Genomic DNA, 24,210 nt, shown 5'->3' on the forward strand with positions numbered 1-24,210 from the left:
AACTATAAATTATAATCTGGTCTCATTCCCAGATAACTATATGTTAATTAATTAATTGGTCAGTTTACGTTGGAATATGCAAGTTCTGGAATGTGCATAATTGAGCAGAATATAGTGTCCTGCAGGGTAGCGATCCCCAACCTGTGGGCCGTGGACCACATGTGGTCCTTCGACTAATTGGAGGTGGGCCTCGAAGTACGCCTTCTTCCCCCCCCCGGGCCTTTACTTCATCCCCCCCAGCGCTTTACCACATACTTCATTGTTGTGGCATGTCTGTATCTTATTTTGAAGGGATGTTTAAACATTACCATAGCGATCAGAGAGCGCTAGGGCAGTGGTTGAGAGTAGAGGAGTAAACTACCCCCCCCACCGGGCCTCAGTAAAAGTCGTTGAGTGGTCCCCGGTGAGTGTTCCCCGGCGTTGAGTGGTCCCCGGTGATAAAAAGGTTGGGGACCACTGCTGCAGGGGATAATGGAGGAGATAGGTATTCAGTCTAATTAGATTAGAATCTTCCTAATTACTTTCAAATGCTCTCCTCCAGTGTCCTGATTGGATCATTGGAACACACTTTTTAAGTACACTTCCTCCCTGCTTGCCTCTAGAACTTCAGCTGAATGGAAGAATGACTGCAGAGAAAAGCTAACAGGTTTCTTTTCTCTTCTTTCTATACAGCCCCTATACACAGTTGTTTCTCTTCTGAATAAAAACTATTTTATTCTTTAAACAGCCTCGTGCTCCACCTTTTTACATATTCAAATTCTGCCAACAGTTTACAGGGCCAAGAAAAGCAAATCATCATCTCTCTAATACCACCCATTTGGTATGCCAACAACTTACTAATTAAAACTCGCCTTGACTGGCCCTGAGTAGGGGATTTGCCCCCAATAGGCAGAGGGCACTTCCCCACTGAGGGCCAATTGTAGGTCTTCCCTGCACCCCTTCCTCTGTCTTCATGCCACTACTGGGAATTCAACAGTGAGGAGGAAGTGCCAGACCCATTCTGCAGAAGAACGGTAAACCAGGGAATGGGGGGAGGAGGAGGGTGGGATATGCTCCATGGTGGCATGGGCACAGCACTGTAGTAGCCCAGCTTGTCTGGCTGGGCTGCCACACACTGGCCTATTATGCACGACCACTGAAACGGCAGTTGGCGGTCGCATGGAAAACGCAGAGGGGGGAAAAGCGAAGCAAACTGCAAATGCATGGGACAGAACACAACGGTGGCAAAACCCAGAACAGCCACTGGCTGCGGCCGGTGAGGCAGCGATGCAGAGCAAACAGGAAGGGAGGCAAGCACGGTGCTGACCGAGGCTGGGCTGCCAAGGAGGGCCCTTTACTTCATCCCCCCCGGCCCTTTACAACACACTTCGGGTGTCATTGTCTCCCATCACTCCCAGATGGGACTATCTCATTGCAGAGAAACAAGCTCAGGGTTCCCACTGATTTGTCATTGTCATGAGTTAAAATTTCCATGAAAATAAATGTTCCTTATATTCATTGCTGTGGCGTGTCTGTATGTTATTTTGAAGGGATGTTTAAACATTACCATAGCGATCAGAGAGCGTTAGGGCAGTGGTTGAGAGTAGAGGAGTAAACTACCCCCCCCCACCAGGCCTCAGTAAAATTGTCAAGCGTTGAGTGGTCCCCGGTGATAAAAAGGTTGGGGACCACTGCTGTACACCACGGACCTCCCCGATTATGCATGCGGCCACTCCGGAGCCACTTCTGGTTGCGCCCTGGTCGCCCAGGAAGCTCCACTTTCTTCTGCGTTTCGCTAATGCAGCTTTTTCAGCAGCATATGTCGACTCTGCGCCTGGCTGCCACCTGCAGCGTGCATTATTGGTGATTTTAGCCGCCGCCATCCCACCTCGAATGTGGACCTTCCCCTCCATACATAATAGGCCACTCTGAGGCATCCTGCCCACTGGGAAGAAGGAGGCAGGTTGGCCATGCTCTGCAGCACTGTGGGTGCAGCACCAGTCCTGGTGGCTTGGCTTGCCTGGCTGGGCCACTGCACACTCTGAGGCCTCCTGCCTAACGGGGAGCAGGAGGGGGCTGGCCATGGTCTGCGGTGGCACAGGCACAGCACCAGCCTTAGTGGCCTGGCTTGCCTGGCTGGACTGCTGTGTACTCCAAGGCCTCCCTCATTCTGGACAGCAAGGGGAGAGGAAGGATGCTTGCCCTCCAATGCAGATATTTTCTACAGAGGTACTGATGCCTGGAGATCAGTTGTAATTCCTGTAGATCTCCAGACCCCCAGTTGGCAGCATGAGGGAGGAATAAGGTATGAAGCCTAGCTGTTGATATCAGAGCCTGCTACTATGCACTACTACTGCACCATGCTGGGTTGTGGAGGGGGGGGCAGCACCAGCTAAACCACAGTGCAGACATGTCAACTAGCTCCCATTGCCTTCCTAGGTACAACAGGCTTTGCTGCTAGTGTTTAGTAACAAAACAATTATGTTTTAGGTACTGGTATTTTGCATTACCAGTAGATTTCCAATATTTTAATAGTGCTTAGGAGGAACCAAAGGTTCCACTAAAAAAGATGACCCTGTGGATTCTATGGTTTGAGCAGGATTATGAATACTAGGGGGAGAGTGACCTTTTCCAAATGTCACATGTCATTGGATTTTATATCAAACATGGACAGCATGCTATGGGTATGCAAATCCTTCTGCCAATAAAAAGTATGTGTGAGCATGTGCATGAAATGGTAAATATGTGCATGCATGTGATTATAAAGAATGAAAATCAGACTGCCTTTAACTTTAGAAGGGTTAACTTACCTCAAATGCAGGGGATTGTGAAAGGAAAGGTAAAAAGGGTCAAATCCCTTCTGAATGCTTGGAGACTATTTCAATCTACAGTTCTGGAAGCTCACATAAAATGTATACCACAGGTTAGGTAAGGTAAAAATTGGTATAAAAGTCCTTCATGGTTAACCAAAACGTAATGGAAACAGTAAAAGGTAAGAAGGATTCCTTTGAGCAGTGTAAGTCTAGTCCGATCTGAGTGAGGTAAATAAAAGGGAACCCAAGCTTTGGCAAATAAAATGCAATTTGGTGATCAGACAGACAAAAAGAGAATACGCAAAACAAATTGCAAAAACATAAAGATAAACCATAAACATTGCTTCAAATATAGTGAAACAAAAATGAATGAACTGGGAGGGGTGGGTCCCAGTGAAGAGACAAATATAGAATAGTACAGACACACTGGGAAACCAATAAGGCTATAAAAATATCCAAATTGGACTTATACAGAGTCCTCTCTCTTCAGTTTCAGTTATTCTTTAATTGTATGAAATAAGAATTAAAGAATAACTGAAACTGAAGAGAGACGACTCTGTATAAGTCCAGTTTGGGATATTTTTATTGCCTTATTGGTTTCCCAGTGAGTCTGTACTATCAAATATATTAGTAGCAGAAAACCAGCCAGGGAGGTAGTGGGGCCACTGGATGACCAAGGAGTAAAAGGATTAATAAAAAACGATAGGAAATGGCAGAGATTGCATTTTGCCTCTGTTGAGAAGGAGAAGAATAAAATAAACTCCCTGGGCAATTCCAGCACTGATGCTATATACCGCCTCCAGGTGATATACCTTCCAGCACTTCACCACAAATCCACCTCACAAACAGAAGCAACCTATTAAAAGTAAGCCAAGCTAAATACAGAGAATAACTTTTATGCCTCCTTTCCAAAACACAGAATACAGTTCAGATCTACAATACAAATGAACACACATGAAACTGACTTATACTGGATCAGACCCTCGGTCCATCAAGGTCAGAATTATCTACTCAGTTTGCCAGTGGCTCTCCAGGGTCTCAGGCTGAGCTCTTTCACATCACCTGCTACCTGATCCTTTAGCTGGACATGCTAAATCTGAACCCAGGGTCTTCTGCAGAAATAAATATCCTTTTGTGGAAGGGGTGCTACAAAGTTGAGAGCATCAGCTGGGGATTCAGCTCGCTGAAAAACAGCAACAACATTGAGGTGTAGAAAAGAAGAAGGTACAACTCTATGAAGCAAATGATAGTGAAAGAAAATGTATAATCCCTGCGAGGAGATATTAAGGGTAGTAGTATAGCTGAGTTAACAACTGCAGCAAATTCACACATGACCGGCCATGTATGACTATTATTAGTCCTACTGACCAAGGGTTGCAATTTCACATTCAGACAGGCCACTAAGCCTCTTCTGTGAATGATACACAGTCGATGGATATACGGGGTTTTAAAAATTCACTTTCCTGTAGGATCTAATATCAGCCCCTGTTGAAGGAAACTTACCAGCCCAGAATGATCATTTGTCTGACTCACTTTGGTAACTTTTCAAGGCCAGTTTAAGGTATTTTGACTTCCAAGCAAGATATATTCATCACTTTCTGAACATGCACACAGCTGACAAGGTCACAGCTCAGACCTAGCTAGTAGTAACACAGGCCCTGGAAGTAATGCCCATCATTTTCCAAGACACTGCCAGCTAGGAACCTGCCAAGCCTCTGCAATGCATTGCCCCAAACAGTTCCTTGAGAATCAACCCTGCAGCTCTTATGGTCATCTCAGCTCCTCTGGCACAACACCCTTTTCATATAATACCATTACCGGAAGCCATATGCTGTCTAATCTGTTTTCAGGCTTAATGGCTACAGACCTGGAACCAGACGTGCATGCTGTGCAGCTGGAAAGACACTCTTACGAGTACTGTGGCTCAATGGAATCCCATATTTGGAAAGAAGTGAGTGAGGTAACTCTATGGTGCCTAAAAGGTCTCTAAAGAGGCACAAAACGTATGCCTCTCCTCTCATATGTGCAGCTTTTCATCTCCGGAAGAGGATCCTCTAGTCAGGAAGTCACAGCCCTGATTACTTTGTCTTCCCCGTTTAAGAACATCCCTAACTGCTCCTTGGATGGCTCAATTAGCAAAGTGAATATATTATATAAAGTCTAAAAGATTAAACTATCACAGGCAGCCCATAATTTCATGAAGAAGTCAGGGGAGCATATCCCTCTTATTAACTCTATAACAAATGTGATGAAAATGTTCAAATAGAATGTTAATGCAATGTTACGTGTAATTTTCCCAGGCGATCTCCTGCTGAAATATTTCTTTATTAATAGTAATTGAGGGTATAAATTATGAATGAGGCGATTTTCTCCTTTCACCAGGAAAGACGTCCTAATGGCAATAACTCTTTCTAATCATTTTTGGAGAGTGGGGAGAGGTGGAGCAAAAGGATGGTTTAAAAAAACCACATAAGGAAACCTTTCCAAGAAAACACAAAATGCAGAAAAAGAGCATATGACTATGAAAAAAGAGCACTTCACATTCATGCCAAATTGCATGTCTATGGTCAGAAAGCATTAGGTAGTGAACTGAGAGTTTGATGTGGCTGAAGAAGCCCAGATTAAAATACCCATTGAGTGTGCTTGCTTCAGCAACACATGCACTAAAGTATCCACTGAGCTCTGAAATTTGGGCCTACCTCATTCCACATACATACTGTGAGTTGTCATGAGACTTTGGCTTGCAGTGAGTTTAGAATAGACATGTGGGATTGATATTGTAATTACAATAATGGGATATTTTAATTATTGTAATTACTATGAAAAGGAAAAAAAATCCCCATATAAATAGCCTTTACCAAGAATTTCCATGATTTTCATTTCTTTTGGTTTCTTCTGTTATCACAGTCTCAGCATGTATTAGTGTCAGTTTTACAAGGCACCATTTTCCTAATAAGGGCATAGGGAGAGCATAGCATAGGAGAGAACTTCTGGGATATCTTGACTGGTTGCAAACTGTAGATGGTAGGGATGGGCAATTCAACTCTGAAAAGATGAAAAGTACCCAAACCAATGCTGATTCGGTTACTTTTTGGACTTATCAGAGCTGAGGGCCATTCCGCACAGCTGGTAGAAATCCGTAATCAACACTGAATATTCCATTGCTGTGTATTGTAGCGTTCCATTGTCATTTCACACCTGGCCAAAAACTCTGTTTTCCTAGTGGGACTGTTTCTCCTCCAGCATTCCTCACCTGCTTCCGGTTCTTGCCAAGGAGCAATGAAAACGCCACAAACTTCCCTTGCCCCCTCCCACCTCGAGCCTGCCAATCAACTGGACAACCAATCAGCCTCGGCTAGCCACGCAAAGCCCGCCTCCCCCCTCCTTTAAAAAAAAAAACACTGAAGTAATCATTGCAACGCAATTTCATTTGTTCACAGAGGCATTCGTTATCTGTCACAGTTCTGTCTTCAAGTTTTGATAGTTTTTGAGACTGCTGTGCAAATCTTCCCAAATGGCATCCCCTTCTCAGAAGCAAAGAGGTGATGCTTTGGGGCCAAAAGATTTCTCAGTAATAGGGAAAATTTATGCCTTGGAGAGTTGATTCCAGCTGTGGTCTCTGCCCTTCCCTGGCAGTTATCTTCTCTCGATCTGGCAATCTAACCGCCCCTCCATCCCCTTCCAGCAGCCAGAGGGGCCTGTCAACCCTGGGGGGGGGGGGTAACCTGTAGTTTCCAGTCATTCATCTTCAGACTAGAGGGATCGTTTCTCCTAGGGGAAATTTATGTGTTGGAGAGTTGGTTCCAACTGTGGTCTCTGCCCTTCTCTGGCAGTTAACTTGTCTGGATCTAACCTGTAGTTTCCAGCCATTCACAAACAAAAAACAAGGGGGGTATTTTGTTGGAGTTCTACATGCGCCTCCCCAATGAAAAAGAACAAAAAATAAAATGTGACACATGCGCTCACGTACAGAGCAAGGGGGCAGCCAGATAATTGAAAGGGTTCTGAAGAGACTTGTGAGTATGCATTGCTACTCAGCATTCTCCATTTTTAGAAAACACCCATCTCCCGTCCCCAGAAGCTACGGAGGTGGGAACAAGCGAGGGACATCTCCCTAGCGTTACAAGAACTCAATTCCCCTCCTGACTGTAACTTGGCGGGTGATTGCAGAATCAGTTGTTTTATTGCCAAGGTGAATCCCATTTTCCCAATGACATTGCTATCGCTACAAGTTGGAAAAATTCCGACATGAGTGCTGATAGACTGCAGGAGGCTGATGGCGTCGTCTAAAACCACAAATTTAAACCATCAGCATCAGGTAACAATTGTGCTATATTTCCTTTGTGCAGAATGGCCCTGAATAAAAAATCCCATCAGTAAAGCAGTCAAATCCTAGAAGCCCGAATCAATTTGGGCTTGATGTGACTGATTCAATGTGGCTTTAAATGCCTCCTCGGCAGGCTTTCCCAGATTGCAGAGAGCTCTTGGCAGCCTGGGAGGGGGTTTGGGTACTCTTTGGGTACTCAGAGAGTTTGGGTACTCTTTGTCTCCCCCTCCCAACCAGAACCTTCCAAAGCAGCAGAGGCTTGAACTTCACTGCTTGGGAAGGGTCTGGGGGGGGGCACCTTTCCCAACCCTTTACGAGCTGGCTGCCAGCTCAGATCGGGCAAGGGGGATGCAGAGTGGACATGTCCACCTCTACCCTGCATGAGCCAGCTGCCAGCTGGGATTTGGCAGGGTGGAAACAGGTTCACATGTCCATCCCGTGGCTGCCCTCCCTAACACTGTTAGAGCTGGCTGCCAGCAGGCATTGAGCAGGGTGGATGCAGGGTGGACTTGTCTTTCCCTGACCCTTCTGGAACCAGCTGCTGGCTTGTATTGGAGAGGGGAGGCCTTTCTGACCTTTAAGGAGGTGACTACTGTCTTGGATGGGGAATGGGAGGTATCGGGAACATTGTTCCTGCCCTCTTTGACCCTTAAGGAGCCAGCTGCTGGCTTGGAAGGGGGAGGGGAAGCACAGAATTGACAGCTGATTCCTCTGTTTGTCAGGATTGGAGGTATTTAAACAGACATCTAGGTTCCTTTAAATGCCTCAGAGCTCAAATGGATTTGGCTGTATCCATATTTGAATCCCTGTGCCAAAACTGGGATTTAGGTGATTCAGGTATACCTGAATCATTTCCCCCAAACCTAAACTGTACACATCCCTAGTAGCCAGTGCACATCCCTAGTAGCCAGTGCTACATGTGTGAGATATTCCAATCCTGAAGGATAAAGCACACTTTACCTTCTTCTCTCCTTGAAATGCCTGCCTTTCTAGGGCAAATTGTCCCTTGCAGTCTGCATTCCTTCGCTTATTTGTTGCTCTCCGAACTTTATCCCTCACTCAAGCAAATTTACCTCAATGTCCTCCTGCTGCTTCCTGCATGTCCAACCCTCCTTGTACCACAAAATGTCCTTGCTGTTCCAGTTTGCTTCTCCTTGGAATACTATTCTTCAAGCTCAGTGTCTGTACTACTGTCTGAAACTGTTTGGAATCTTACTTATCCATATTTTTGTAAAACATGAATGCCTCAAAGGGAGGGGACTTTAGTCTTTCATATGAAATTTGGCAGTGGGGATATTCTAGGGGAGATTTACAATCCTTTGGAGTGTCCAATTTGGATGGGGAAATGTAAAGGTACATTCCCAAGATCGGAGCAGGGGGTTCAATCCTACAGGCACCCAAAGAGGGTGCCCCATCCGACCTCCATTGTTTCCAATGATGAGACAAGAACAGAGAGTCTTTTTTCCTTGCTGTTGGAAACAATGGCAGCTGGATGGGGACACCCTTGTTGAGTGCCTGTAGAATTGGACCCCCTGCTCCAATCTTTTGGAAACTTGGGGGTTGTTTGGGGGAGGTATGGGAAATAATAACAAATTAGAATTATGAAAATGAAACTAACAACAGAAAAAAATGAAATAAAATCATATGATCCCATATAGAATTAATAACAAAAACAAAAGAAATGAAACAAATTCACATGCACAGTTTTAGTTTGAATCCTAGATGTGAGGGAAGCCAAGGAGGGATTCAGCCTGTTTGCCACCACCAAGCTCTAACCAGAGGAAGGAAGTGCTGAAAGATTGATCAGACCATCAAGGAAGGTAGTTACCTGTAATAAAGAAGAACAGGTCATGTGATATTGCTGACCCTGTATTGATAGATTTGTTTCATAGGCTAATCAACAAGAAGACTCTATGATCAGCCTTGGGAGCTTTACCCTCCTTCTTCATTTTGCTGTCCCCGTCAATTTGATAGGAGCTGGGTGTGACGGGATATAAACTGAAATCACTTTGTATAATGGAAAGGGCTATATTATTAATGAAACTCCTGAAGCCAAAACTCTTTGGCCTTCCTAGCGTGCCATTTTCCAGACTGAACCCTTCTTGCCAATCCACTCCTATCTATCTCCAGACATTAGGTGACATTTCCTCCCTCCTGTTGTTCTTAGTGATCTCTTATTCCCTCAGCCCTTTTAACTCTTTTTTAAACCTCATACCGCTAGGCTGGATCCAACCATCAGCCCACACCAGGGGTACAGATCTTCTCTACTTTCCCCTCCACCTAGCAGTACATTTTAACCCATGGAAAGCTGATTCTTGTGGTTACAGGACCCACATGGAATAACAATCTCACATGCCCCCATGTCTTCTGCAGCTATTACTCCATGAAGATCAAGGGTGGCCAAATTGTGGCTCTCCAGATGTCCATGGACAACAATTACCATGAGCCCCTGTCAGCACATGCTGACAGGAACTGATGGTAATTGTGGTCCATAACATCTGGAGGGTCACTATTTGGCCACCCCTGCCATAGATGGAGAATGACCAAGGAAATGTCATTCCTCTCTCACTTCTTTCAGTACAGCTCCACTAATGAAACAGGCATGAGAGGTCATTTTGCCTTCCTCCCAAGTCCTTCTCACAGCAGCGCACTCACCTGTGATCCTATGAAACAACAGTCATGAGTTTGGAAAGGACTGCTGGGGTTAGGGGCAAGTAAGGAAGCTTTCAGCTCACACATTTCTGGACAGCCCTAGGTCTCTTGCACCTATCTTTTCCTTCATTCCTATGACAGGAATTTAAATGCATCACTCTGCATTTAAAGATTCTCATGCATTCCCATCCCAATTAATTCAGTTGTAATCATCATTGGAAAACTGGATATAGGACTGAGGTTGTCATGGCCCAGCATACAGATTCCTCATCAGATGTGGCTGAGGTTCAGTGGAAGAGCCTCATCTTTACATTTAGAAGATCCCGGATTCAATCCCTGGCACTGCCAGTTAAAAGGACCCAGAGGAAGTGATGTGAAAGACGTCCACCTGGGGCCCTATAAAGCCACTGCCAGACTGAATAGATCAGGGGTAGTCAAACTGCGGCCCTCCAGATGTCCATGGACCACAATTCCCAGAAGCCCCTGCCAGCGAATGCTGGCAGGGGCTTCTGGGAATTGTAGTCCATGGACATCTGGAGGGCCGCAGTTTGACTACCCCTGGAATAGATAATGGAACCATGGTCTGATCTAGTATTAGGCAGCTTCATGAAAAAGCCAAAAACTTAGAGGTGGAGGCAGTCAGGCACCTAACATCAACACGGATGGAGGCAGTTGGGGAGCCCTAAGAGGCTGAATCAGCCTGTTCATCAGGTTAACAGCCCTGCCTTGGGACTCATACCCTGAGCCTGCTGTCATGCCAGACTTCTTCTCCCAGCCGATTACTCAAGCCCTGAACCACCTTGGCTCCATTGTAGTTGTTGTTGTTAGGTGTGAAATCATGTCCGACCCATCGCGACCCCATGGACAATGATCCTCCAGGCCTTCCTGTCCTCTACCATTCCTCGAAGTGCATTTAAATTTGCACCTTGCCACTAAAACCAGCCATGGCACCTTTAAGTACTGGTAGGCTGCTCTTGGAAATTCAGGACCTATTTTTCCACACCTTTAAGGTCTCCGTTCATTTTCAGCCTTGGTTGTACCAACATCTATATTATTGGTTCCGGATCCCACCTTGACTCCTGGACCTCAGCCTTGAGAGGAGACTGGGTTAGTGGTACAACATAAGCTCTGCACACCCAGGTTCAGTTGCCAGAATTTCCAGTTAAAGGCTTTCAGGAAACAAAAGCCTTTGTAGAACAGCTGCTAGTCACGGCAAACAATCCTGTGTTAAAGGTAAAAGTAAAGGTATCCCCTGTGCAAGCACCAAGTCATGTCTGACCCTTGGGGTGACACCCTCTAGTGTTTTCATGGCAGACTCAATACAGGGTGGTTTGCCAGTGCCTTCCCCAGTCATTACTATTTACCCCCCAGCAAGCTGGGTACTCATTTTACCGACCTCGGAAGGATGGAAGGCTGAGTCAACCTTGAGTCGGCTGCTGGGATCGAACTCCCAGCCTCATGGGCAGAGGTTCAGACTGCATGTTTGCTGCCTTACCACGCTGCGCCACAAGAGGCTCTAATCCTGTGTTACATAGCCCAAAAATCTGACTCACTTAAAAGGCAGCATCATATTTAACTGTATAATTTTAACAAAAAATTAGATCAAATGTATATCATACTTCTTGCACTGAGTGATTATCCAGAATTTGAGATTCATTAACTAGGATAAATAATATTTCTAATAGTTAGAATATTCCCCTTTTGTCTATCCATCTGAACTCACACTGTGAGCTGCAGAGAGCCTCATTTACAATCACCATCCACCGAAAGCTCTACATTTACCTCCATCCCTACCATAAGGTTTGCCCTTCAAGGGAGCTCACAGCTTTTCTGATCTTCTGGCTGTGAATGTTGCATTGTGGGAACCAACCACTAACCACAGATCGCACCAGGCAAGGGACATGCTCCTGAAAGGTGACTGTTTCCTTATGTTTCTCCCTGGTTTCATGGATCTAGACAAGCACATCTCCACGAACTTGGCTTCTCTAGGTCTAAAAGCTGTCAGCTGACTAGACCTCCCTCAAAGAGGCAATATAGCCACCTTCTCTCTTTCTCACTCACTCCTAAACCTCTCCCTTGAATTACACATGGCACAACCTCACTTGTGGGTATTTTGGTATTTGGTGTAACATGTGTGCTTGACAGAATTCTCTGTTTTTCGATATTTCACTCAATAAAACTATCGCATATAATTCTGCAGAATTCCAGTGCTGTTTTAATTTTCAAACCTATTTCAGAGCTTTGTCCCTTTCTTCTAAAAATTTATTAGAAGTATGTGTGTGTGTGCGCGCGCACAAGCATGTTTGCTATTCTCCTTCTAGCACGGATTAGACTCTAAATCTGCAGTTCTTTCAAAACTGTACTGGGACATAGTAGAAGGGAGGTTTCTTCCTTCCAGTTTGCTTTTCACAAAGTGAATCTGGATCAAAGCAAGAAATGGATGGGTGTTCACAAGCACGCAGAGTACCATAACATAGTTCAGGGTTGCAGAACATAAAACTCAGATTATCCTAAATTGGAATAGCCATGAAACTGGTCTGAATTTTAAGCACATTTAATGAAGGGAGAGCAGGTAGGACAGAAAGCAGTGGTGGCCACAAGAGATCAAATTACCCTTTTATACTCTGAGCCAAATGAGTTATTGTCATTAAACTGAGGAAACATTTTTTGCCCATGCCCAGACAGCAAAGCACAGAACCCCAGAAAGATCATGCAAAATTACAGAGATATAGTTACCTTTCAGTCTCATGGAACAGGTTTAACATTTTACCTGAATAAAGAAGTGAATAGGAGGTTATTGGTAGAATTTGCGTCCAGGTTACCATTCAGCCTAACTTCATTAAGAGTAGCTAAAACTGCTATCTTATGACCTAAAATCTCCTTTCAAGAACTCAGAAGAATCAGTGGGGAAATCCATGATTAGAAGGTGAATACTAGAATTCCTGCATTCACAAGGAGGGAAAAGGGGGGAATGGAATGGGAAGAAAGAGTTCTCTGGAGAGAAAATTAGGTTCAAGTGAGTTTAAAAAGGCGTTGGACATCAGAAATCTTGATGGGAATGGAATCTAGTGGATTGGAATAGGGGGTTGTTTAGAACTGAGGGAGCACCTGCGTCCTTTGGTCCCACTCACCTGATTGAATTTGCAGCCCATTGCTCGCTTCTCTTGCAGCTGGAAGGCATGAATGCCCAGCCATCAACCCCGGTCTTTCCCGTTGGAAGAAGGGCTAATTCAGTTATCCCAGTGGCATTAGCTGCTGTGAAGGATAGCCCGCCAGCACAGCCCATGTGCCTGACATAATATTAAAGACCCTGCTGCCCTTGCTCGGGGCAGATTAAGCTGTACTCATTGCTTTAATGCTGGGCTCCCCACAAGAAGCTGCCCCTTAACTCTATTACCCCCTGCTTGGAGCTGCCTGACCCATTGTTACCACTCCCTCTGATAATTCACCTCCCTGGAAACTTTGCCTTCTTGACCTTCTCCTGGAGCAGTTGGATGAGGTTACATCGTATGCCCCATAACACAGCCACAGTCATACTTCTGTCTCTTAGCTAGCCTTCCTACATCACCTAGTTGCACTCCATGCTGGCAATGGCCACTGCAAATTTCAAACTTTTCCTGTACTCCAGAAACTTCAAGATATAGTTATCTACTTAACAGAATGAGACATATTGGCATACAGCCACTCTGAAGTAAGGCACGGCACAGTAAGCAAAGAGAAAGCAGATACACTCTGAAAACTGTGACCAAGAATGAAGAAAGACAAGAAAGGATAGCCCTGCTCTTGAGCCCACTGACAGTAATGACTCCTATATCATTTGTACCCTGTATTTTAAACTTCAGTCCAGCACCCAAGACTTTTACATCCCCATCCTATGATCTCTTAAGAGCATGACTTAGGCAGTCATCAAGCCTGTGCTTTCATCACAGCAACAGGCTGTGACACTTACTGAGTTGTCCTAGATTCTGCAGACCTGCCACTGACATTGGTACCTGTTATCCTACTCTGTTCTGGTGATTTGCTATATGCAACTCTCCAGCTGCTCTTCACATCTTCAGGTCAATCTTCTCCAGGCCTTCCTGATACCCCCCTAAACTATCCATCCTAGTTGGAATGGGGCACTAAATCCATATTCCCATGACACTCATTTGTTCAGTGGAACTGACCCCATATCCTGTGAACACTAATACACAGCTGAGAAAGAAACAGAGAATTACCAAAGAAGAAATGTAAACATGGCCCTCCCGAAATGACAAATGAATATTGGAATTCTTCTCTATGTAAAATAATAGGGACAGATTGAGAAAGCACTTGATTATTCTATCACCAGTACCTGACATACAGCAATTGATAGAATATTTGTTTGCATATGTTAATACTGTAAATTGATCAAGGAAATAAGCAAGACAAGTTTTAAAACTGTGCAGATGACAGCTCTGTTCATCCAAATGTCATCCAATAGCATGTGGCTTTTCCATAAACAAAACAAGGCTGTATGAAGTGGGCCCAGAGAAACTCATGGCATACTGTGCCATATTTCAGCCACATATCCTGGAAAACAGATGACTGTTTCCGCACTGGGAACTTTGCTGCTCCAGCTCCCATATGGGAGCAAAATCTGGGGTGGACAAGGTGCGCTGGGCCAAATGCTCCCCTATATGGGAGCAGGAAAAGGTGGGTCAACCTGCAGCCTAGCATGAAGCCTTCAGTGCAGAAACGGTGAGTGTGTGAAAATCAGTGCAGAGGGAAGTGACTGAGCAAATAAAATGCAGGTGTACTGTAGCTTTGGCACCTCAGTAGGTTGTCTTCCTTTCCTCTGTGCTACCTGTCAAAATACCCACATGCTACTTTTTTGCATTAGAACTTCTGGTGAGGGGAAAACTGAGGGTATATCTCTCCAGCAGTAAATGCTCTCATAAAACTGACAGAAAGACGCTCATATAGATGCTTGTTAAATTTTTTATTACTAATCACCTCCAAAGATAGCCACTATAGTTAACTTTGGCAGGGAGGGGAGAGGATACCGAGGAAGCAAGCTGGAATTCACCACAAGAAAAATGGGAGCATCCAATAGCCATAATCAAGGAAATGAGCCAATACTAAATCAATACCATTCTCTGAGTCAATCAGAAAAAAACAAGCCTAAACAACTTTATTCTTGGAACCAGTTATGATGACTGAACCTTAATGGGTCCAGTCTCAAACATGTCAGCATTGTTACCTACAAAACCTGGTAGCTTTGTTACCTACCTATTGCCTGGTAGCTGTAGAAAACTAGTACTCTTGGTGGCCTAATTGGCCCATACCCTACCACTCCCCTCAGCAAAGTTTGAAGACTTCCTCCATCTAAAGTAGGCATCCTCTAACTAAAGTGGCTTTTCTTCAGAGAGAAAAACCATGTCAGTTGGAGGAAGGCTCCAAGCTTTTCTGAGGGGATTGACAGGATATAGTCACATATGAATCCAATCCCCACACAGGCTACCTGCAAACCTCTTTTTTGGCCAAGAATGTGGATATTACTATTCCCATTCATTCACCTTGACAGCACCATAAGGGTTTTGTGTGTGTGTGTGTGTGTATTCATACGCAGATGTGTGTGTGTTAAAGAGAGAGAGACTTCCCGGCTCCCCATATATCTGTCTAATTAATATTATCCCTAGCCCAGCATAGTATTTTCGCCTTAATAAGCAAAGTGCTGACTTTATTACAGGTTTCCTTCTCACTTATTACTCTAAATCATATTCAGGAAAGAGCTTACGGAAGCAACTGCTGTCTCCTGGACCGCATGCTACCCCAGTCAGCACCTTCACCTGAGCCTGGCTGGGGCCACCAAGTGAGGAATATGCAAAAGGGGGAGGGAGTGAGAGAGCAGCGGGATGCATTCCTAAGGTTTCCAGCTGCCAGGTGGTTCTGAAGCAAAGAGGAAGGTCAAAAGGGTATTGGTTGTGTTGTCTGGCCTAAACAAAACAAGATGTTTAAGACACACTAATTAGGTACGACCCAATATGGCTGCGCCAGCAATACTGACTTGGATCACACAGTGTAAAAATAAGAGAAGTTCTGGTAGATAAATATAGAAACATGTTTATTACATTGTGGAAAATAGTAGAACACTATGCAATCTTCCATCTGTATCTTGCCCTCTTTTTTCAGTAAATGCATAGAAAGAAATACAGATTGCAATATACCCTCATCATGGACACAAACAAACATACCATCTTATTTAACCCAGGCCAAATTCTACTCATTTCTTTCTAGTGACTAGAGAACATTAACATGAAACTTGGCACCAAATTTTAATGCCTGCATAGAAACATGCAGATTTTTATGCAGCAAATTCTTTCAATTCTGTCAGGAATAACTGGTCAGGTAATTACAGATAGAATGATCTAAGCTAAGACAGTAGAGCAAATCTTCAGAATGGTCCAGCAGATGGTCAATAGCTAGGGGGAGAAATGTCTCTAAGGCACACATCTACATGCAAACACCCTGCTTTTTGCTGGCAGAAAAGCACAGAGGGTTTTTTTTTTACCTCTGGTTCTTCCTTTGTCATGCCCCTGCTACTGAAATAGTTAACCTTCCCAGGATTCTGGGTGTGAGGTGAAAGGGTTATGTGTGTTGTGCTTGGGTCCTCTAGCTGTAATGCAATTTCTCAGTTCTCGCATCTATATTTATTCAGTTTTGTCAACACTCCACACCACCACCACCCTTGTGCAGCAGGTATTGATCAGTCTAATGGAAGGGATCCGATTGCACACGCTCTGGCGTGCCTCTGCATAGCCTCTCCCACTCCAAGCCAGCCAATCAATGCTGTGGTGCCCCTGAAAATTTGCCATAATCCAATTTGAAGATGTGCTATGGCTTAATAAAAGCTGCACTTGCTCCTTCTTCTTAAAGGCATGTGTTCAGGGTCTCCTAGGCCATCTGAAAATCCTGTCACCACTACAGCTGCACTCTTCCACAGATAAGACCAAGAGAGAAGCTCCTGGAATGAAAAGTATAGGTAGAAACGGCTAACCCATGGTCCTGGTTGAATCAAGAATTCCTCAGATTTATAATATCAATAGAAGAACAGTCCAGCTAGGCCAAACATCTATTCAGTCTAGAATTCTGCCTGCAGATGTGGCAACTATTGGATGCTAACGAGAAACACTGAGCAAGAACTTTGGTGTATCACTATATCTCTTGACACCAAGATATATACTGTCTTTGTTAGAAATCATTTTTCTGTGCACCATTAATTTTTTAGACATTTTTAAATGAGATGATGTTGGCAATCATTATATACTGCCAGCCAATTCCAGAGTTGTACACTATATGATAAATTATTTCCTCTTGGCTTAGTTTAAATCTACTGTAATAATAACAATAACAAGCATGCCTTGCATTTTTATCATACGTTTGAGCATCTGAAGTGCTTCCTTTACTATTCTCTGTAACCCTTTCAACAAACAATTTAAGTAGGCCAGTATTATTATTCCCATATTGTGGATGGCCCGGGGGGGGGGGGGGACTGCTATGCCTATTGAGTTCAGAATTGAGGCAATATTGAATCAGAAACTTCACAACTTGTCGTTCATGGACATCACCACAGTGTGCTAGCTTTTGCTTGCAAGGGAAGGGGGAAAATAAAACAACTTAAAAAAAAATCTCATGAGAGAACCACCAACCAAACACAGTAGATACAATTTTGTTTGGGAGATCAAGGGTTAGAAGGGTTCAGAAGTTATTCAGATTCCATTAACCCAATTGAAGAAAAATAAAAATCACGTGTGATATAACTTCTGGTGTTTATTAGAAATGGCACCACATTTTGCCGTTCCCGATGTATGCATGTGGGCGTGGCATGCTGGGCTGCCCTGGCATAGCGCGTGTGCATGCGCTGAATGCTGGGGCCAGAAGGTAAGCCAGCGCGGTGGGGGAGGGGGAGGTTTGGATGGCCCAGGCCCCCTCCACAAGCCCAGGGCTTGCGGTGTCCCTACAGGGACACCGTAGGGTCGGGGCTGGGTGGGCCAACAAGCGATTACGCACAGTGCCAGCCCGCCATAGCCCCAGCTTACCCAAGAAGCTTACCGCAGGCCTTCCATAGCCCTGGGCTGGGAGGCACCCGCACTGGTGGTGGCGGCAGCGAGCGTTATCGGTGATTTTAACCGAAGCACTCCTGCCTCCAGCGCAGGCATTCTGGCCCGTGCATAAGAGGCTAGTCTGGCCCCATGCTGCTTCAGTTCATCCCACAATTTCCACATGCATTTTTGTGTCTCTAGTTTCCACATTCTTTTTTTTTCACGTTTTTCCTAGTTCTTTTGAGACCACTATCACTCCGATTTTTTTCAGTAAGTTGATTTTAGTTGACTTTTTTCATAGTGCATGTTTCAGTTTCCCACTCTTCAATTACTTGACTCTCCTCATTTTTAAACTAATCCCTATCCCTACTCTCCATACATTGATTTCATTTTTTAAAGTCCTAAAATGTTGGCATAATTTTGTAGTGTTGTAACCCTTCAAAAACAGAGGTCCTGTGGCTGGGCAGGAAGGGCCCAAGCGAGGAAGCAGGCCTACCCACCCTGGATGGAGTGCGGCTATCAGTGGCCCACTCTGCCAGGAACCTGGGTGTGATTCTTGATGCCTCCCTCTCAATGGAGGCTTAGGTCATGACAGCAGCATGGCAGGCCTTCTACCACCTTCACCAAGCCAAACTACTAGTGCCCTACCTGGCCCCAGAACACCTAGCCACAGTGATCCATGCAACGGTCACCTCTAGGCTTGGCCTCTGCAACTTGCTCTACGCAGGCCTGCCCTTGACTTTGACCTGGAAGCTGCAGTTAGTCCAGAACGCAGCTGCCAGGGTCCTCACAGCAGCACCTTGGAGGTCCCACATTCAGCCCATCCTCCAGCATTTGTGCTGGCTTCCGGATGAATTCCGGATCAGACTTAAGGTTCTCGTGATTACCTTTAAGGCCATACGTGGTCTGGGCCCAGTGTACCTCTCTGCTTACACCCCCCAAAGAGCCTTATGCTCCAGCACATCCAACTTTCTCGTGATCCCTGGCCCTAGGGAAGCTCGCTTGGCCTCAACCAGGGGCAAAGTTTACTCCATCCTGGCCCCCATCAGGTGGAACAAGCTCCTAGAGGAGATCAGGGCCCTGACAGAACTTGAACAATTCTGCAGGGCCTGCAAAAGGGAGCTCCTCCACCAGGCATTTGGTTGAGGTCAACCTGAACCAAGGGCCCTCCTCTTCAGTCTCCCTCCTATGGCACCCACCATAATTCTGCCCAACCCACTGGGCTTTCAGTAAATTAATGTTTTCCATATTTTTCTACTATTCCATGTCGCTTGTTGGTATCACTTCATTATTGTTAATCTAAGTTATCTGTATCGTTTCTGTTTTATGTGAACCACCCTGAGCCTTCAGGGAGGGCAGTATATAAATATAATAAATGAATGAATGAATGAATGAATGAATGAATGAATGAATGAATGAATGAATGAATGAATGAATGAATGAATAATGACCCTTTAAGCATTTTCTCTGAATTTCTAGCTTTAGTTTTTTTGGGTTTTTTTAAAGTCCATCTCTAGCCTTGGAATTCTAAGGAAAAAGGTGTATCTCTAAAAGGGAAAAGGCTAGATATTTACTTCTTTTTTTAAGCTGGGTACTTAAAAAAAACAAGGGTCTGCTTTGATGCCACCAATGATGACCCTCCCTTGAAAATCCTCATTATTAAACCATGTGGAAGAAAATTAAATGATTTCACAAATTTAAAAATGCACAAGGACAGATGTGTGGAAGAACCCTGCTCAAACTGATTCCAGTGCCTGTGGACCAACTGCCCAAAAATCAGGAGTAACTCCAACATGCAGAAACGGTCCTGGCCAGAAGAACCACACTTCTCCATACAGGGCATGGTCCTGATCTGAATTGGGAAACAGATTTCCTAGTGCACATGTGATCCAAAGTCCTTGCAGCCATCATTTGAATTATCCCTAAAAGATTACTGATCCAAATTCAAGCAGTAGGCTTCAAGGCTGAGTGAAGTTTTGAGTCCATGTTTCCCCAGCCACAGTTCAACTTTTCTACCACTACATGGTATTGCCTCTTTGGATTCCTTCCCCACATCCAAAATTAAAAGCTTTAGATCCCAGCTGGAGAAACCAAATTTTACTAGAGAGGTAAACATCTGTGATGGTACACTGTCTACATAAAATGCTACTGGATATTCTACAGATGAGTACATAAGGATAATGCACAACACAGCAAGATTAATTGTACCTCAAGTATTTAGAACCCAGTTAATGTTATTGGCCCCAGCTCCATATACAGTCCATCAAACACACACATACACACACACACAGAGCCTTGAACTCTTTGCAGTATAATCTTGTTTAAATATAACTCAGACTACTGAACCCTAGTGTCAATCTGATTTTTACATCCCGTGATGCAATGCAGTTCAGGGAGACAGAGAGAGAGAGAGGACCATATTGGTCCCTTTGTCAAATGAAGAAAGCCACTGCAAACCAAAGCAGCATGAACTCACTCAGGAACAGGGTCACTGGCAGCCAGCTGAACTTGAGCCCTGTGGATCAATGGTGCTGCCCCATTCATGTCCGCCAAGGTTGTAACTCAACACCAGTGCTCAATAATTCCAGAGGAAAGAGTGAGGGACGACTGATGACTTCTCAGCTCTTCAAAGAAGAAAGCAAATTGAAAGTCTTGTTGGGAGTCAAAACAAAGCAGGGCAGGGATGTGCTGAATGTCAGAAAGGTTATATCCAGGCACAGACAAGAGACATTGTTTAGGGAAGGGAGAAGACAAGAGGACAAACCACTATCTGTTCATCCTTCCCATTCCTCCCATCTGCACCTTGTAGATATGCCATTTTTAATGCAAAACATGCATCACCTATATTTTATTTCCCATCACAGAATGCAAGCAGATTTTTTTTTTACAATGCTCTGATCTTTACAGTGTTTGAGAAAGCATTTTAAAAATCAGATTAAAAAATTCAACAGCAAACTAAATTTGAAAACTGAGATGGAAGAAGGAATTGGAGACTAATAGAAGATCAGATCTGATCCTGCACTAGTCCTGCCCACTAGAAAGGCAACATGCCAAGAGCAGAATACCGGAAGAGGCCAAATTCTTATTTCAATCTAACTAACAGAGTGTTCCATCAAATAAAGAGAACTGATATATGGAAAAGGAAAAGCTTCCTTAAACACCCAATTCTTGACCCAGCCATAGCAACTTTTACCCCCCAAGTCCAGGAAAGAATCAACGTATGTACCACCATAAAGCACAGGTGAGTTATTAGGATACACTGCTTTAGGAGAACCTCTCTGTTATCTCCTGCTGGAAACCATGCAAGAATACATATCTTGGGCTACAATGTACACTAATTCCTTCAGTTACCGAGCTGCCACAATAAATAACAGTACTATTTCAAAAGATCCAGCTATGATAATGAAGATCTATCCTTCTTGTACAAAGCTCAATTGTGGAATTAAATATTTATAAATGATATTTAGAACTCCCAAGCCTGTAAAACACCCCTTTTTAACCCAGATAATATATGTTGACACAGGAGAACCAAACCAATTCATTGTGATTAAATACAGAAGCAAATGACATGATTCACAGCCTCAGAGTCCCACAGATCCTGTAATGTTTTCAACACATTCCTCTTGAAAAATTAAGTGCCCTTCTTTTATCGCTGCAAAGAAGGCCCACAAAGCACACCTACACAATGTCAGGCTTTGAAGGTGGAATTGGATGCTCTGGGGTATTTAGATAATAATCTTTCCAGGGAACAGGGCAAAAGAAGCATATTGAACTTTAGTAGCACTTAACTGTTCTAGAACAGTAATAAACAAAGTTTTACCCTCATATGCCCTTTCAACAATGTTTTATGTGCTTTAAAAAAGCACCTATCAACACCCTGTACATTGTTGAGGATTCTTATACAGTTTAGTATAATTCAAGTATACAAGTAAGTCAGGCAAACATATTAAGCTATATTGCTTCCCTGTGTAGATTGGGTTCAAGATTTAGCAAACTGTGCCACTGTAGGAACCATTATGCACGGGGGGAATAACGCACATTCAGGGTGGAATGGTGGCGACTAAAATCACTGATAACGCACGGTGCCGGCTGCAACTGGCCGCAGCTTCGGTGCATGCCGCTGAAAAAGCCGTGTCAGTGAAATGCGGAAGAAAGCGCAGCTTCGGGGTGACCGGGGCGCAATTAGAAGTGGCGCCGGGATCGCCACATGCATAATCGGTTACTCTGGGTTTTGCCACCGTCGTGCCCCGTCCCATGCATAACCGGTGTGCTTCGCGTCTTCCCCCTCCGCATTTTCCATGTGACCTGAAATCGCTGTTTCGGCGGCCGTGCATAATGGGCCTAGAAGAAGAAATGTCTGACAAGAAAAGCTTTCCTGCTATTACCATTCCTCTTACTAAGAAATCTCTAATAAGGTTCTGATAAATGTTTGGTTTGTTGAACAACAATGTGAAAAACAAAGTTGCACTTACCTGTTACTACAGTTTATCACGTATATTCTGTGCAGGCACATATGAGGACTGCATATGAGCAGGCCTGCCATCACAGAGGTTCTTAGGGGGCGCTGTATGTCACAGCTAGAAAACTTGTTCCTGCTCTCTGGGACCATGTGCTTCAGTGCTGCTACACCTCCACCCTCAGAACCTCTCATGATGCCACAGCCAGAGCATGCAGTGGGGCAGAAGGGAAGGTATGTGTGCCTGCACAGAAGATATCAATGAATAATAGTTACAGGTAAATGCAACTTTGTTTTCATCATCAATCTTCTGCATGTCCCACATGGGGATTCTATTGAGCTACACACCAGGAAGGCAGGTCATGCTCTCCTCACTTGAACAGTGAATGAAGTACTGCCATCCCCACTTGAGCTTCTCATCCCACCTGCAGATCAAAGTGTAGTTCCAGACTAATATATCTGCTGACAACCAAGTAGCAGCTTAGCAAATCTCCATCAACAATACTCCAGCGAAGAGAGCTGCTGAAGAAGCCATAGCTTATTTCAAATGGGCATGGATGCTTAATAGGCACGACAAACTGGTCAAGCCATAGCATTCTCTAATAGTAGAGACAATCCATCGGAACAAGTTTGGGATGAAGCCTTCTTTCCTTTATTAGGACCATCGAAGCATACAAACTGGGGTGTATCCCTGTGGAAATCCCCATTGAAGCAGAGAAGTGTTCTGCACTTGATTGGTAAAACTCAGATGGGGGGGGGGGGGAGCCAAGCCCAGAGAGAGCCTATTTCTTTCTTTCTTTTCTTGAAGGGGGGGGGGGCTTGAAGACAACAGAGAAGGGAGAAAAAAAAGGAGGCAAATCTCTGGCCACATAAATAAGGGCTTCTGCAGTTTCTACAGAAAGAAAATTAGGGCTTCCTCTTTAAGAAAAGCTAACAGCCTTGGCTGGCTTCACAGGTTTGGCCAATCAGAGCTTCTGTATCACGGAGTCAGCTGGCCAATCACAACTGCTCTACCACGGAGTCAGCTGGCCAATCAGAACTGCTTTACCACGGAGGGAGTGCTTTCTCATGCTTTCGGAACCGCAATATTCCAATATCGAGGATTAAAAGGACTCCTGGATATGGCGAAGAAATGGTAGGGTAACTCCTCCTTGGTACAGAGGGAAAATTTAAATTGCCCAAAATCAAAACAGAAATCGCATTCTGTGTAGAGGGCAGGGACTGAATCAACCTGGGATTGGAACAAAAGCTCCATGCAGTTTACACCTAGGTTGAAGGACTACCTTATCATGAAAAATCTTCAAAAATGGTGGGTCCACCTAAAAGGCTGCTAACTGACTTATCCTCCTGGCTAATGTAACAGCCATTAAAAAACATACTTTCTTAGAAAGTTTGGCCAATGAACAACAAATGTGTCAGAACAACCAAAAGAGATCACTGGGATCCCAATGGATCCCAAGGCAGACAGATTATGTAAATCCTTAAGAAATCTTTTAGATAAATGATGGAAGAAAACCATCCCCACTGCAACCAACTCCCTATAATAATAAGAGATAGCAGCCGAGTACACCTTAATGATGAAAAAACCAAACCCTTATTCAGTTGGTGCAATAAATATTCAAATATAACCTACAATGAAAAAGTACCTGGAGACATTTCTCTCACACTGTACCAAAGAGAGAACTGCTTCCACTTAAACATATAGGACTGTGAGTACAGGAGTACACTGTTAACTTCCTGTGAAAATATTAAGTCTATATCAAGACTCCAAACAATCAGGTTGAGGCCATTTAGGTCATGATTGATATTGACTGATACTGATTAAATTTGGTTGCTTGGGCTGTCCCTAAGAAACATCCAGATGTGAGGCCAAAAAGGAGCCACCAATATTATAGCTGATTTTTCTGTCCTGGCTTTTCC

The 24,210-nt window shown here is 44.3% G+C and overlaps 1 protein-coding gene across 8 annotated transcripts in view; it reads right to left on the bottom strand.

Annotated features, from left to right (window-relative positions):
* Positions 1-24,210, bottom strand: part of RNF220 (ring finger protein 220) — a 350,539-nt gene that overhangs the window by 214,522 nt on the left and 111,807 nt on the right. The window contains exon 1 of one of the 8 annotated variants that reach the window (XM_077334015.1): positions 12,508-12,538. The exons of the other annotated variants lie outside the window; for them this stretch is intronic. Within the exon in view, the coding sequence (XP_077190130.1) occupies positions 12,508-12,536 (29 nt within the window). The 5' untranslated portion in view covers positions 12,537-12,538. Of the gene's footprint in view, positions 1-12,507; positions 12,539-24,210 lie in introns of those variants that run through there. 8 annotated transcript variants of the gene reach the window in all.

The sequence above is a fragment of the Paroedura picta genome, chromosome 4 (genome assembly GCF_049243985.1).
Source record: "Paroedura picta isolate Pp20150507F chromosome 4, Ppicta_v3.0, whole genome shotgun sequence".
Lineage (NCBI taxonomy): Eukaryota > Metazoa > Chordata > Lepidosauria > Squamata > Gekkonidae > Paroedura > Paroedura picta.